This window comes from Halyomorpha halys, unplaced genomic scaffold, assembly GCF_000696795.3.
Source record: "Halyomorpha halys isolate HHAL.00 unplaced genomic scaffold, Hhal_1.1 Scaffold604.1, whole genome shotgun sequence".
Taxonomy (NCBI): domain Eukaryota; kingdom Metazoa; phylum Arthropoda; class Insecta; order Hemiptera; family Pentatomidae; genus Halyomorpha; species Halyomorpha halys.
In genome coordinates, this window is record NW_027105224.1 from 582,963 (window position 1) to 598,588 (window position 15,626).

A 15,626-nucleotide genomic window follows, 5' to 3' on the forward strand; every position below is an offset into this window, starting at 1 on the left:
CACCATGGCTAGAATAGGTTGGTCACCTTTAGATTACTAGCAAACTTTACTTTCACTGTGGATTGCCATATATTAATTTAAAAAAAAGTATTTAAGAGGTTTGTACGGAAAGTTCACAAAAAAGCTGTGAATTTTGTTTTTGGCCCCTTCAAAATACTCCCTTTGAGACACTATTCACTGGTATCATATACGTTACCATTGTTGGGAGAATCCTTGAAGTCTTCAGTTGCCTCTTTTGTTTCTTTTGTTGTTTCTCATTTGATGGCTTCCAAGTCAACCTCGGAAATTCCAAATCCCGACCAGACAAGTTTCTTTGTTATACCAATTTATTGTGGAACTCAAATCCCAAAACAGGGAATGAAAACAAGGTGAATGCCAAGGATGGAAAAATCCAAGATCGATCAATGTAGAATTCGATTTTTGAACTCTCGTCGCAATCTCCACCAAGGATTCGTCCCTCCAGGTCAGAGTGTTAATGAAAACTTCAAAGCTGACGTTTTTAAACAAGTCCTGGTCTCTGTTTCTGCCGATGAAGGCAGTGGACTGATTTTGTAGCAAGGTAATTCTAATATACTTTGATAGCTGTGTGTGAGTTGTTGGCTTCAAATTTGTGATGGAACATTTCCTCCCTCCCATCACTCTCACCCCTTTTTATTAATCTGATTTGGGACCATTTGACTGTTTATTGTTTCGATAATATCAAAGGGGTCAATGCCTTAGTGATAATTGTGCTTTAATTATAGTCACAGCAAATTTATAATTATGATATACGTCAAATGATCATTCTGTATTTTTAATCAGTGACGTAGTATATTCAGTTATGTCTTTTTGGCTAAATACGAATTAAAAATTAATTAATTAAATTTAAAAAAAAACTTCAGCAGACGATAAAATGTAAAATATATATTTTTCACTTTTATATGGACTTTTCGGACAAACCAGGTCTCAGATTAATAACTTTTTTTTAATTTAAAAAAATTAAAAATTAATACACAAATCTAAAAAGTTGCAATCGAGGGAGTTTTAATTCGTATAATAAATAGATTAGATAATTTTTATATGACAATGACAAAATAAATTTCTTTTACATAAATAAAATGATTTTACATTATTTAATATATTATAATCAAATTAATGTTGAATTATTACTTGTCACTTGTGAATTAGAGAGAAAGCATTAAAACTGTCTATGTACAATTATCGTGTACATTTTACGGCTACTTTTACAAATTTCGAAACTGTTCTGTGACAATGAGGATTTGTTGTATTAATGAATTCAATTGATTCTACATTTAGACAATTCAATCAACGCTTATGTGAGGCACCGATTTATCATTGAAAACAAATTGGTATTCAGTATGTTTATGAAAACATATTTTTTGTTTCTTTGTTTACATATTTTCCTTATTGTATTGTGAATAAATTTGTAGGAAATTGTAAAAATTCAATTGGTTTATATTTATCGGTTAACCACATGGCGTAGTTGCTTTAGCCATCAAACGATTTCTAGACGTTCAAATGAAACGTACTTGCAATGTATTCACTAGCTTAAGTAGATAGTAAGATTTTAAGAATTCAAGGAAGTACAAATATGGGTTGTTTTTTTTTTTTTGTTTTGCATTCCACATTCCTGTGTCATAAGATTGAGTGCAGACAATGTGCTGTAATGCTATCCTACCTCAAGCTTCTTCTTCACGATGTGTTTCGACATCAATCCTAGGGGCTCAAAATAAACTGAAAATTAAATTATTAATGACATCCATTATCAAAAATTGATCTTTGTTTAAACAAATAAAAAATCGATTAAAATAGAAAAATAATTTCGTTCTCATAACCTCTTTTGATTGACTAACTTCTTAAAAGTCGCATCTAATAGTTAAGAGCGAAACACCAACGATAAAAAATAAGGAAGAGAATGCCAATTAATTAATAAATTTTACAAGTATTGACTCATGTGAACGTCTAAAATCTGTTATTGTTGAATTCATACTGCTTATGGGCAACGTATATTACTTTATAAGACCCAGAAATGATTTATTTTATAAATTTAAAACAGTGAACTTCAGAGTTGCCTTATTTTAATTATAGGTAAATCCTATTTAAATAAGTAATTTATAAGGCATATTACTCTGCATTTGAAGTTAACTGTTCAAACAAAATGGAAAATTGGTGAGACCGTAGTATCATTGTATTCCAAGTTCTGAGCAGTTCTTAAACATAACATTTCCCCACAACTTGATATCATAAATGTATTATATGGTTATCAATATGAATTAAACATGCATACATATGTATATTGTATACATACGCATACATATATAGTTTGTATAGTTGATAAATAGGCCAGTATATTTATAGTTAATAGGACCAAAGCAATTAGGGACTGTGTTTGTTTAGTAGATAATTGGAATTTACCTAGTGATAGCTTTTCTCCTGAGTCCGGTGGGAGAGTAAAGCCTAGGACAGCCATTGAGGCGATGAGAACGCATGGTACGATCAGATTGAAAAAGTAGTAGAGAGTCCTTCTTCGTATTATTATAACAAATGTGATATCTATGTAAGGCTCAGGGCAGCAATTGTAGTAGATTTCGTTTCGTTTCCCAGGCACACCTGGAAGGGTTATCATAGGATCACACAAAGCCAGCTGGTTCAATGGTTAAAACTTCATATAATTTTATCAATATATAACTAACGATTTTATTTTGTATCCTTTAATTTTTATATTAATATCAGATTTTATGTGCAGTATATGCTGTGTTTCTGAAAGTTAAACAAAGAATATAGGTTTCATTCTTCCGAACAGCTGAAATCAAACAAAGTTGAATCCTATTATTCTTATTGCCCAGGCTCTGATAACTAAATATCAATTATCGAGGTATTCAAATTATCAATATTTCCAAAAAAAAATATCAAATAAAATACTACTGCAAATTTTGTATTAATATATATGTAAATAAAAACGATGCAGAGATTACAACATAAACATGATTCGATTTATTAGAAAATAGATCGATCGTTATTTTTTGTAGAGTCCTTCAAGGAGTGGATTTGTTAAACGTGTCAAAAGCAGAAAATATGAGTTCATACTAAAGTCCGATTTTAGTGAGATGTGACGTAAGCTGTATAAATAAGAGAGCCAGGAAGAAAAAAAGGCTGTTATCTCACCCCAATTTTTGATTACTTTAATGAAAACTATGTATAATTACTAGTCAAAATTGATGAGTCTGGCAAGCAAATGTAGGAGGAATAAAAAATGGCGGCTGTTTCAAAACCTTAAAAAAACATTAATTTTTCATTCGGAGCTCTATATCTTAATAAGTAGGAACAACACTAGAAAATCTAAGAGAACATTATTTAAAGAAGAGTATATTTGCTGGAATATTAGGCCTAAAAGAGCTATTTACGCCCAATAGTTCTCGAGATATAGCCTTTTAAAAAGCAAAATTTATTAAAAATCTACTGAAAGATTAGTAGTTAGTTAATTTATTTTGATAAATTTATATCTCAGGAACTATGTGACGTACAGATGTCTTTTAGCACTCAAATTAAATCTAGTTTAATGGACTATAAACAAGGTTATGACCTTTACCTCCGTAGGAATCGTAGTTTTCATAATATTTGCTAAACTAAATTGATTTATAGTTGTCAGGACATTAAGTTTGATTTATGAAAAACTTCATTTCAGAAACCATTGGACGTACAGATGTCTGCCAGCGCTCAAATTAAAGCTAGTTAAATTGACTACAAAATAGTTAATTGTGTTTATCTTTGTAGGAGTAGTAATTTTTATGATATTTGACAAAATAAACTCACAAAATGTTAATTTCTAGCTGTTCGTATAAAATGTTGGAATTTTGATAAAATATATCTCTAGAGCAGTAAGACGCAAGTATGTCTGCCAACACTCAAAATAAAGGAAATTTAACTTTCATTATCTTTAACATACATAAAGTAGTTTATGTCACTTATCTTCGTAGGGGTAGTAGTTTTTATGATATTTACATATGAATATAAATTTGGCAAATGAAAATTTGTCCGAACAACTATAAATCAATTTATTTTAGCAAATTTCGTGTAAACTATTACTCCCATGAAGATAAACATAGTAAACTACTTTATAGCTCATTAAACTAGCTTTAATTTGAGTGCTAATAGACATCTGTACGTCACATGGTTTTTGAGATATAAATTTCTCAAAATAAATTCACTAACTACTGATGTTTCAGTACGCCCCATACAACATTTTTCTGGAATGTTGCTTTTTAAAAAGCTATATCTCGAAAACTATTTATCGTAAATAAAATTAGGGATCGCATTTTAGCAAATTTACTCTTCTTTAAATGACGTTCTCCTAAGTTTTCTTGTGTTGTTCCTACTTTTTAAGATATAGAGCTCCGAATGAAAAATTAGTTTTTTTTTTTTATCGCTTTGAAACAGCCGCCATTTTTTATTCCCCCAACCTATACATGGCAAACCCATCAATTTTGGGTATTAATTATACATAGTTTTCATTAAAGTAATCAAAAATTGGGGTGAGATGACGGCCTTTTTTCTCCTCTTGGGCTCTTGTACTAATACGTGTGTAGCGAACGTACCAATAATCGACACAGCGCAGTCTATGAGAGAGCGAGAGAACTAACACTTTCAGCGCTACCCACCAGAGTGCTCCTTATAGTTTTTAAAAATATCGTCTGATGTTAATTTGTCAATTCAATTTTATATATTTTAATGTTCTCATTTCATAACTATATAATATTGTTGTAACTGTAAATATTTTATTTCTATCGATAAAGACAAAAAAAAAAAAAAAAAATGAATTTTCTTATAAGCTGTGCCTCTCACCTGCCATTGTATTCCTGTCAGTTAAACTAGCCCGGGAATCGAACAGAACTTCATATTTGTTTAATAATCACGTGGAGACCCCTCACCTCCAACTTTTTATGGACCTTTTAAACCATAGTATAACTAAGTATCTCATTGTACACCTTAAAGTACAAATGGTAGAAAAAGGTCTGTATCTAATCCGATTTATATAATAAATTAGTAATGCAACTTACTAATTTCATTACCCTTCCTTTCTTTTTTGGAGGGATCCAGAAAACACAAAAAAAAACTAACCGTCACATCTTAGGAGGCTGTGAGTGGAGTATATATCAGGATCAGACCATTCCACTATTTTGAAAGTTTATATTTCACTCTGACTCTGCCGGGCCTTTACTTATTTTTAACCCCTTAGAGCATAACCGAGGTGGAATACTACTTGGCCGTCTGTGACCTCCCTCATGGATCTATAGCAAAGATTGAAATAACTTTCTATCAACTGTAAGCCAATATATTACAGACTTTAGTATCTTAGCTCCAAGGATTTAATACAAATACCTTTAGGACATATCATCCCTCGCACAACCGTAGGCGAATACCTAATGAAATGTAGTTAACGTCCTGCGGGGATCTAAGGCACATAAGAGAGAAATGCTTTATAATATTATAAAATATTTTAAAACTCGCCGGTCGTCCGTGATTTGTAGTTTGACTACGCACCGCGTCCAATTCTCCTGTCAAATCACCTACTTTCCAACTAACCTCACCTATTTGAATACTTATTGTCTGAGTCCTTTTTATTTTAGTGCAGCTCTTTCTTAACTTTAGGCCAGGACCAAAAATAATCCTCAACACATGTATAATTTTGCGATTTCAAAAACTTTTGTATTTTTTTGTTCATCATCAACGTTCCCAAACAGAGCCTACTAGTTGCTCATCAGTTGGAATTCTGCTACTATACATCCATCATCAAGATAGATGAAATCTGCAATAGTTATGGTAGTTTGTTTATTTTGAGAACGGCGATTCCGTAGGAAACGACACATTAATTAAGGCTTTAAAATATTGGGATTCTACTTTAATATATTACTTTGCTGTATTGCTTTAATTTATTACGCACCTCAGCTTCCGCCCATATTAAAGTATTTATTATAACAAGAGTGCATCGCGAGAAACGCGAGTTCCTGGATGATCACTTGGTATTCACTTTCTAAATATATGTTGCGCCTTGTCCACTTTAGGTTTTTAAAATTAATTTTTTAGGATATAAAATCACAAATATAGGGGGGATAGGGTAGCCGTTTGCAGCAGATAACGAAGTTAAGCAATGTAGAGCGTGGTCAGTACTTGGATGGCTGACACCCGAATGGGTGTTCACTCATATCGGTAGACACGATTCGCCAACCCCCCCCCCCCACCCTAGGCCCGTCAGCCTATTGGAGATTATTCACAGACCCTATCCTGTACAGCTTCATCATAAATCGTGTTTGAGGTTCTTCGGGACCACAGCACGCGGCCAAGGATCTTCACGGTCTATGGCACCAACAGAAAAAAAAATAATAATAATAAAAAAACACAAATAAATAGAAAAATAGTAGATTTCTGAACTGAAATTAATTCATTCTTATTTTTAAAATTTATTATTGACGAAAGGTTTTCTATTTTTAAATCTATACAAAAATAAAAGTCACGCAATGTTACACATTTACTGCGACATTCTCACTTGGATCAAGCTTATATGTAGATAGTTACTAGGAGGTTTATCTCAAATTTAATTCATTAAGAGAGTTAATCATTTTTAAAAAGTGAATTTGTTAACTAAATAATATATCTCCAATGAAAGGATAAATTTTGTAATTAGGCATGAAATAGGTCTAATCAAAACCTTATTATCTGTGTTAGCTGCAGAATAAGAAACCTATCTTCTTTGTGTAACTACCTCTGTTATTAAACATAACACGTACGCAATCTCTTCCATTGTTGAAAAACTTCATAAGAAATAAAACTAAGGTTAAAGAAATAATTGAAAAATTCCGCCTTCTTACATTTCCAAATTGTTATATTTTAAACAGAATTGAAACAAAATTAATTAGATGTCAATTTTTTCTTATACATATAATCAATCGCACTTCGCACAAGCTTTATTAATTAATTTGTTCTACATTCATCTGTAATACTTCACGTTTTTTTTTGCTCATCAAAATAAAAAAGACATCTAAAACAAAAAATATTGCGTTTGCATAATAAATATGTACTTTAAAAGATAATAAAATGATTTAGGTATATTATTTTGTATGAATTAATTAGTTATTATTTTTTATATGATATAAAAAAAATCACCTCCTAATATAACCGTTGTTCTAAAAACATTACTTGCTTACAAAGTACTGAACTCTTGACCCTTCATGGTTTGTAGAGGATCACATTATTATTAATTTTAATTTATTAGAAAAAAAAAGTTTAAAATGAACAGTTGATTTTCTCATCCTGTGGGGTGAGCGTGACGTGCAATAAATCAAACGGGATCGACTAGGAAATTTATTATATTGAATTTGAAATGATTATATTTTAGACATATTGTTATACGTTTCGTTCTTCAGAGCACCTAAAGCAACACTAAAATAATAGATATTTTATAACCTAATAATATTTTAATGTTTATTTTGTTTAAAGCTCTTTTGTACTATAATATGTACTTGCATAATTTATTATAATATAATATAGATAGAATATTTGGTATTTTATGTTAAACTGTAAAATACGATCTACTTAAATATTGTAATGAAACCAAATTAAATACAATTTGGAATGTAAATACGGGTAATGTACGGTATATACGTATATAACCCCCAAATAATCTAAAATTTCGAAGAGATTACGTACATATTAATACATTTAAAAAATAAAAGAAAAAAAAATTTCAACTTTCTTAATTTATTATTTTAATTTTAGGAAAGCCATCAGCCTTTACACTGGCAATGCATTAAAGGAATAGGAAGGGTACGAAAGTTCTGTGCTTCCGTCAACCGGGGTAGAAAAAGGATAATAAAATACGTAGATTTAGCAGGAGATAAGTTGTAACAAAAATAAGTGGTTCCCAATTGGTTGTTCAAGTTGTACAGCCCAGTGGAAAAATGTCAGTTATTTCACCCTAATTTTTTATTACTTTTAATGAAAACCATGTATAACAACTAGTCAAAATTGATTCTGCCAAGTATAGTTAGGGGAAATAAAAAGTGGCAACTGTTTCAAAATATTAAAAAAATTTTTTTTTTTTTCGGAGATCCATTTAAAGTCTTTAAAACTATGTAGGACAATAGAAAACCAAATAAAACATCATTGAAAGTACAGTAAGTTTCCTAAAATATGAGCCCTAATAGATCAAAATTTACGTTCAATAATTCCCGAGATACAGTTTTTTATAAAGTAACATTTTATAATAAAATTAATTTTGGGAAAACTATATCCCAGGAAATATTATAAGTACCAATATACAGTTGTCTATTAGCAATCAAATTAAAGCTAATCTATGTACTATAAAGTGGTTTATAATGTTTATCTTTGTAGGAGGTAAAATTGGCTTTGGGATAGGCCGCAGGAGGCAAGAAATATTGTTGTAGTGATTTATTGTTAGAAATAGTTCATTTATTATCTTTTCTGATGATTGTATATCATCTGAGAAGTGAACTGAACATGCAACTGCACTTTTAAGCAGCTTAAAGGGGAGGGACTCTATGGATTGGGAAGCACTGACGTAGACTGCACCCACTCATTGCTCTGATATTTATATTTATCTGGGTTACAACTTCGTAGCCGGCCCATTCATACTTTTTGGGGTCGATACTTCCTCGTACTCTCTTTCCCGGAAATTCTAAACGATATCTCTGTGTACTCTAAACCTTTTTCATTATATTGGGTCATTTTATATGAAATGTCCGTTTTTATAATTACATAAATTCAAACTGGGATTTACTACGTTCATATTTGCAGATTATAATTAGCCGTTATTAATTCTCTCTTTTCTAATAATATTTACTGTCGTTCTAATTGATTGCACAATGTTTAGTACGCCATGACCAAAAAAACACGCGATTTTCGAGTAATTTTTTTTTTTTATTATGAGTTTAAACACGGGGACTCGGGAGCCCAAAATGCAAGGAACATTACCACGGCGTTTTGGAAAGATTGTTGTAACGATAAGACCATTCGCCGGTGGTTTGAAAACATTTGGTGATACAGCTTTGGATAACGAACCCAGAGGAAGATCTCCATAAGCAAGTGACGACGATGAATTTGGGCTCACAGTAGATGAAAACCCCTATCAAACAGTTAATGGACTTACAGCATAGCTCAATACAAGGGTATCAATAATTTCCTGATACTTAAAGACCATTGGTAAGGTAAAAAAAGTAGATCTACGAACTCAAAAGCCTGATGAAACATGCATTTTACTGATTAATGGGCAAAAAAAAACAAAAAAAAAACAGCCTTTTTTCAAAAGAATAAAAGTGTGATGAAAAGTAGATTGTATATGACAAAAGGCATCGGACAGGTCAGTGGTTAAATATCCAAGTAAATCCAGGGCAAATGCCCAAACCAAATTTGCATCCAAAAAAGATTTGTTTCTATGTTGTGGTGAATGGTAGGAATAATTAATTTCTCCTTTTGACCCAGAGGAGAAGCCACATCCACATCGTACTGCATATTAACATAATGTATCAAAATCTTGTCAAAAAACAACGTGAATTGGTTAATTAGAACTCTTACACGGCATACCATGAAGAAACGAGGAAGCTTCACAACATCCACCTTATTCGCCATACTTATCTCCAGGAGATCTCCATCCTTCCAAAAATTTGAGCAACTCCCTTTAAGGTAGAAGCTTTGAAACTGGTTCTCAAATCAAAAACGCATTTTTTGATCACATTTCACCACAAAACCCAGACTTTTTTAGTTCCGGGATTGAAAAGTTGATAACACGTTGGGGATATGTATAGAAAATTATAGGTAAATCTTTTGAATAAAAATGTTCTGATTTCAAACAGTTGTTTTACTAAATAACCTTTTCTGTGAAAACTGACATTTCAAATGAAACAACCCAATATTAGCAGATTTTTTATTTTTCATGAAACTGCTAAAAATACCTTTAGCAGGATAATACCTCAAGTTAATATTTTTAGTTGTTAAAAAGCTAGTATTTTTGAGAATGATTAGTAAAAAATTTCCCTTCTGGCTAATTCACGGAATAAGTAAACTTTCAATTGTCGTGGTTCAATAGAGGAGCGGATCCAGAGTTTTTTTTTTAAATAATACAGATTTTTTAATTGGATATAAAGTTTTGAGTAATTTTTCACGTGTTTCGTATGATGATTTCTTTTTTAATTAATTTTACATGTCCTATAAAAATTATATATGCGAATTATTGTATTTTTTTATAACACATTAAAACTTACTGTATCTTTTTTACAATTTTATCCATCTAATTAGATAACTCTGCCCATGACGAGGCGGTTGGTAATAAGAATGAGACCCCGGTAGAATTTACTAATTGATAAAAAGGGAATCAAATACTCCAGAGATCAGCCCTTTCGATAATGAAGATAATTCATGTACTCCAAATAATAGGAACATGGCCCTTATTATAAGTCCCAGTGAATTCAATGGGTCTTTTTTTTTAAATATATAAAAGAGTTAAAATCGTATTTCAAATTTTTACGTTCATTACATATTTAACCTAGCTATAACCTATTGTTGAGGGACTCAGTATTATGATGCTCTCTAAAATTTGTTTTCTTAATTAAGTTATAATATTGTAAACTGACTGGTAGATCTTATATATCAGAGCAAGCCTGGATACACTTCAGGAGAGTTACTCCATCTTCATTTCGAGAATGAATCACAAAGGGTTTTGAAAAATTCTTAATATCAACTGTTTTAATAACCAAATTTACAACCAAGGTTGTTTTTTTTTATTCTTGTAACATACAGGTATTAAATAAAGTAGAATTCCTTCTTGATCTTTATACACAAAAAATAGCAGCCATTGTAGTAAAAAATTTTGATGTAATTGTAAAAATTTATTGATCTTGTCAAATTTTAGCCCATTTAGGCATTAGTGTACTTCTGGTAAATGAGAAAACTTTTTAGTATTTCTAATTTTAAATTCGAACGATTTATGGACATTTTTATATGATAATTTCTAATTTTATTTTTTAATTTTAAGATATTTTATGAAATTATTAACCTTTATGGTAAGTTTAGAATAATTATAATATCTTGGCAATATATGTTGTGTAACTCACACTCCTCGTGGAGAAGGTTCTGGTTTAGTTACCATGACGAGGTGTTTGGAGCTGGACACAATTTTATTATTTTTGAGCAATTACTTTCATATTCTATCTGTTATATACTTTGTCCAAACAGTATGTCCATTTACTCTATACTGTATGTTTTTGAGATGTACACTAATACCCTCATGATGCCTGAGTGCAAGTTTCTGTCTGAGGGGTAATTTATGTGCAATATGGAATACTCGTAAAATAGTCTCACAATCAGTAGAAAGTCCAACGTTTTTCGTTTTGTCTTGCCGCATGTCAAATTGATTTTAAAAATAAGTATGTTACTGTATTACTTTGTGGAATTGGATGATTATTAACGAAAGCTGGATGAGAGGTTTCGTGACGTTGTGTGAATGTGACGTATTGAGGATTACCTTATTTAAGCTATAATTTCCGTTGTTAACACTAATTTTTTATGTTGTTTAGGTTATGCTGAAATGTCAATGTGGCCTTTAAAGGGTTTGTGTTTCTCGTGATGGTTACAGTGTTGTCGGAATCTTTGCAGTTAATATTATCCTCATGATCGTCTGTCGATAATTTATATATTTATATCAAGTACAGATGTGGGACCAGGATATTTTTAGGAAATCTAACTTCATAATATCATTCGTTTTAATGATCAAATAGACAACCAGGGTTGTTTTATAGAGTCCTTATTCTACTACAATCCGTAATATATTTTAATAGAAATAAAGGACATACATTTCAACGATATAAGTGGGCGCCAAAACGGTCCTTATACCATAGACTTGTGATTTTGTAGTAAATATTTTTCATTTTGTTCAAGATGAAAGAATCAGTTGTCCTTTAATATTTTCAGTGGTCTTTATGTCAGTTTTGATTGTGGAAAATTCCATTCTACAGTAAAATATCTACGAGGTGTAGTTACAGTCTTTTAGAGAGCAATGGTATGATCACAATTATGTAAATGATTATTAATTTTATTTTTATATTGAACAGTCCGTTAAACATATTTTGAATGTTATATAATTTCTTCGGGTTTATATATCAAAGTGAAAATCCATCACTAATACTTATAAATTATATAAACAAAAAATTAAAAAAAAATTTTTACTTCTATGTATGTTTCGTTTGAAGAACCTACTAAAACAATTAACTAAATTCTTTCTTTACCCCATCTCCTCTCCTTGTTTCGGGAAGAGAGAGGGGATGGGCTATTAATTTTGGAAAAAGATTGTTGACCGTATGAAACAGATTGTGGGATAGTCCGGATGGTATTTGTCGTTTCAACCTGACAGCCCTCACGAAGCCCTGCAAAACGGGCCGAAACCTTGGTTAACAATAAATAGTTTTCTTTTAATATTTTGATAGCTTTATTGACCGCCACCCAGACTATTTTCCTACAATTGATTATTAATTTTGTTTTTATATTGAACAGTACATTAATTTTTTTTCTGGTTTTTAGAATGTTATGTAGTTTCATCGGGTTTATATATTAAAATTATATTCCATCACTAATATTGGTAAAAGTTATATCTGAAAATTAAAAAGCAAAGTTTTCTATAATGTATTATATATAAGGTTCATGATCATCAGCATTTAATTAAATAAGTACCGTAAAAGTGGCTTAATTTGCAACAAATTTTGATCTTCTTCTGATATTCCGCAATTTAGACATAGTTAAAAGATCTAAAAATGTCTGAAATTCATACCTTATCTTCCTTAGCGCATAAATGAAGGAAAGATTCGTTAGTTTACACTGTGTATTTAATATTTTGTATTCAAGTTTATGAGTAGGTAGGGGTAACTTGGCACTACTTTTTAAAATTCATTTCCTGATTTCCTGGGAGTCTATACCTGCTCCAATTATGTTATTTTCGAAGAAAAGAACTACTAAAAAAAATAAAAAAAAATATATATATATATTTTTCTTTAAAAAGTTAATGAAAGAGACCGATCTTTCTTTTTCAAAATCGATATAAGCAGAGTAGAATAATAACAAAAGAAAATTTTATTCTATATAAATCCAGACCAAAATTAATTAAACTTATGACAATATTGGTTTTAATGATCGAGATATTATTTTTAATTGATTTGAAATTACTAGGGTCACCTACCACTAGTTTATTGAAAGGATCTTAAAATTAACAATCAGGTTTAAAATAAATCATTTGTCTTAGGACCCAAAATAAGGAAAAACTGAAGCAAGATACCCCCACAGCAAGTAATTTATGGTGCAAAGAGAAATTTTAGTCAATTGTTTTCACAAACATAATAAACGAAACATGCATAATAGTAATTTTTACTTGTTGGGTACAGTATTTATAAATATTAGTAATAGATTCTAATTAGGGTTCATAAACCTCTGATTCTCATCAAAATCACTGAAAATATTAGATTAGATACAATTCATCGAACAAAATGAACATGTTTACTCCAAAGCCATAAACTGAAGTGGAGGCTGTAGAAAAATGACGTCACTGGAAAGCGTAGCAGGTATATTTGCAATAGGAACCGTTTTGTAAGATCTTACAATGCTCACTTATAGATCGGATAAATTTCTGGAAATACAAGTCGTAGGGGAAAAAAAAATTCAGATTATTAATCGTAGCTTTAAAATCTATTGAAAAAAAAGGATAATTTATATAAAATTCATTAAATTTCTACTAGGTAACTTGAACGAATGCCAGACTACTGTGAAAACCGAGATAAAAACGTTGCTTCAGTGCAAAGTAATCAATTAATATTGTTTTAGTTACAACTTTTTTGTATATAACAAGAGATAAATAAATGTTGAGTTACAATTAAATTGTCGAGTATTGTGTATGATAGTAATGGGAATAATTTTTGCTGATAATAATGTTGTGGAACCCAACGAGGTGCAGGTCTAACGTTGAAAAATAAAATTGGGTCGGGTTTCTTTCTACCTTTTTTGGTGAAGTTGTCGCAGTGAATCCCTCTTTTATGTTACCTTTTCAAAGCTTACCTAGTAAGTCCCATTCTCCGTTAGTTATAAAGCTGCTGATGTCCCCACCGGTCTCATCTTGTAGTTGCAAGTCCAGCTGTAAAAAAAAAATTAATTATTAACCATTATACATACATATATATAATTATAATTATCATACATTCAACAATGAGATTGGATTTGGCAAGGGAGGCCATTGCAATCAAACATGTTAATTTTTAGGAATTTTAAATTTAGATGAGTTACTGGCTCGAAATTTATTTCATCACCAACCCAAGGAATATGTTTTTCCAATCCTAATTGGAGTACACAATGACATAAAATTCCAAACAAACATAGAACAATAGTAACGTTATCTGTAATGAATAGTGCATTGTTTAATGATGTTTATAATTGATTTATAATAATTATGATATTAGCCTTATCATTGTTAAATAATGTGAATCAGCTAGATAAAGGCAGATAATTCTTGTTATTTAGTATTCACTCACACAATTCCTTTTTGCCTTATTTCGCGACTTCTTTTCAGAAATTTATAAATTAAAATTTACTCATAACTGGTATAATTCCTTCTATTCTTTAAGGATGTGAAACATGGCCGCTTACATCAATCGAAGAACAACATCTTCAGGTGTTCAAAATAAATATTTGTGCGGAATATTTGGAAAATCAAACCAACATATCTATCGTCCACTACGTGATAACATGAAATTCATGCACCAAAAACAGGTATGCAGACTTTTTGGAAGCAAAAAAGTAGTTTTTAGCTCAGGCTGAAACGTTTTGCAAGGAAATTGTAATTTTGTAATATTTTTGAAGATTAAGTAATGTTTGTTGAATATGTAGGCTTGAATACAGCAGGATAAATTTTTATATTTTGTAAATACCAAACATTGAAATTTTTAAAGACTTCGCACTTTTGCTAAATATATCTTATTTCACAGTAAATAATTCTATTTTTATAAGCCCCTTAAACTTTATAATTCCTGTACCCCATGTGTCATAAAAAGTAAAATTAAACTTATGAAAATTATGTTTAAACAAATAAAAAAAATTAATTACGATTGCGGTTCATGTTTTTTAAAACATTGGAAATTTTCAACTTTCCAGATAAATGTTGGTTTGATATGACACAAAAGAACTAAGGTAGAGAGGACCACGTCTTATAGAGGCTACAGAGCGCTCTGTTGGAATTATTTGAAACTAGAGAGTTGGAAAATCCGTTGGAAGTTCCGGTAGTAGCCGCAAGGTGGCGCTAATATTTGGACCTCAAAAATTATTTGAGCATGTATAATTTTATCATAAGTTGATGCTAAAATTATGTATAATGATATTTTTTTTTTAATTTAATTTTCTTTATATCTTTATTCATTAATTACTACTTTTATTATGGGCTAATTAACCTGATATTCATACTTCTAACTTCGCTTACCTATATATGAAATATGTAGTTAAGGGAAGTACAGCGATCATATAAAATATAGAATATTCAACGAAACACACGTCTTATGTTCATGTTTTAGTTTAAATACACGTTGATT

The 15,626-nt window shown here is 30.6% G+C and overlaps 1 protein-coding gene across 5 annotated transcripts in view; it reads right to left on the minus strand.

Moving 5' to 3' along the window:
* LOC106684715 (neuronal acetylcholine receptor subunit alpha-7) overlaps positions 1-15,626 on the minus strand; it is a gene marked incomplete at its 5' end in the record, with an annotated part of 211,926 nt that overhangs the window by 18,210 nt on the left and 178,090 nt on the right. For all 5 annotated transcript variants that reach the window (XM_067049508.1, XM_067049517.1, XM_067049514.1 and 2 more), the window contains 2 exon segments: positions 2,416-2,610; positions 14,107-14,182. In XM_067049508.1, coding sequence (XP_066905609.1) covers positions 2,416-2,610; positions 14,107-14,182 — 271 coding nt within the window.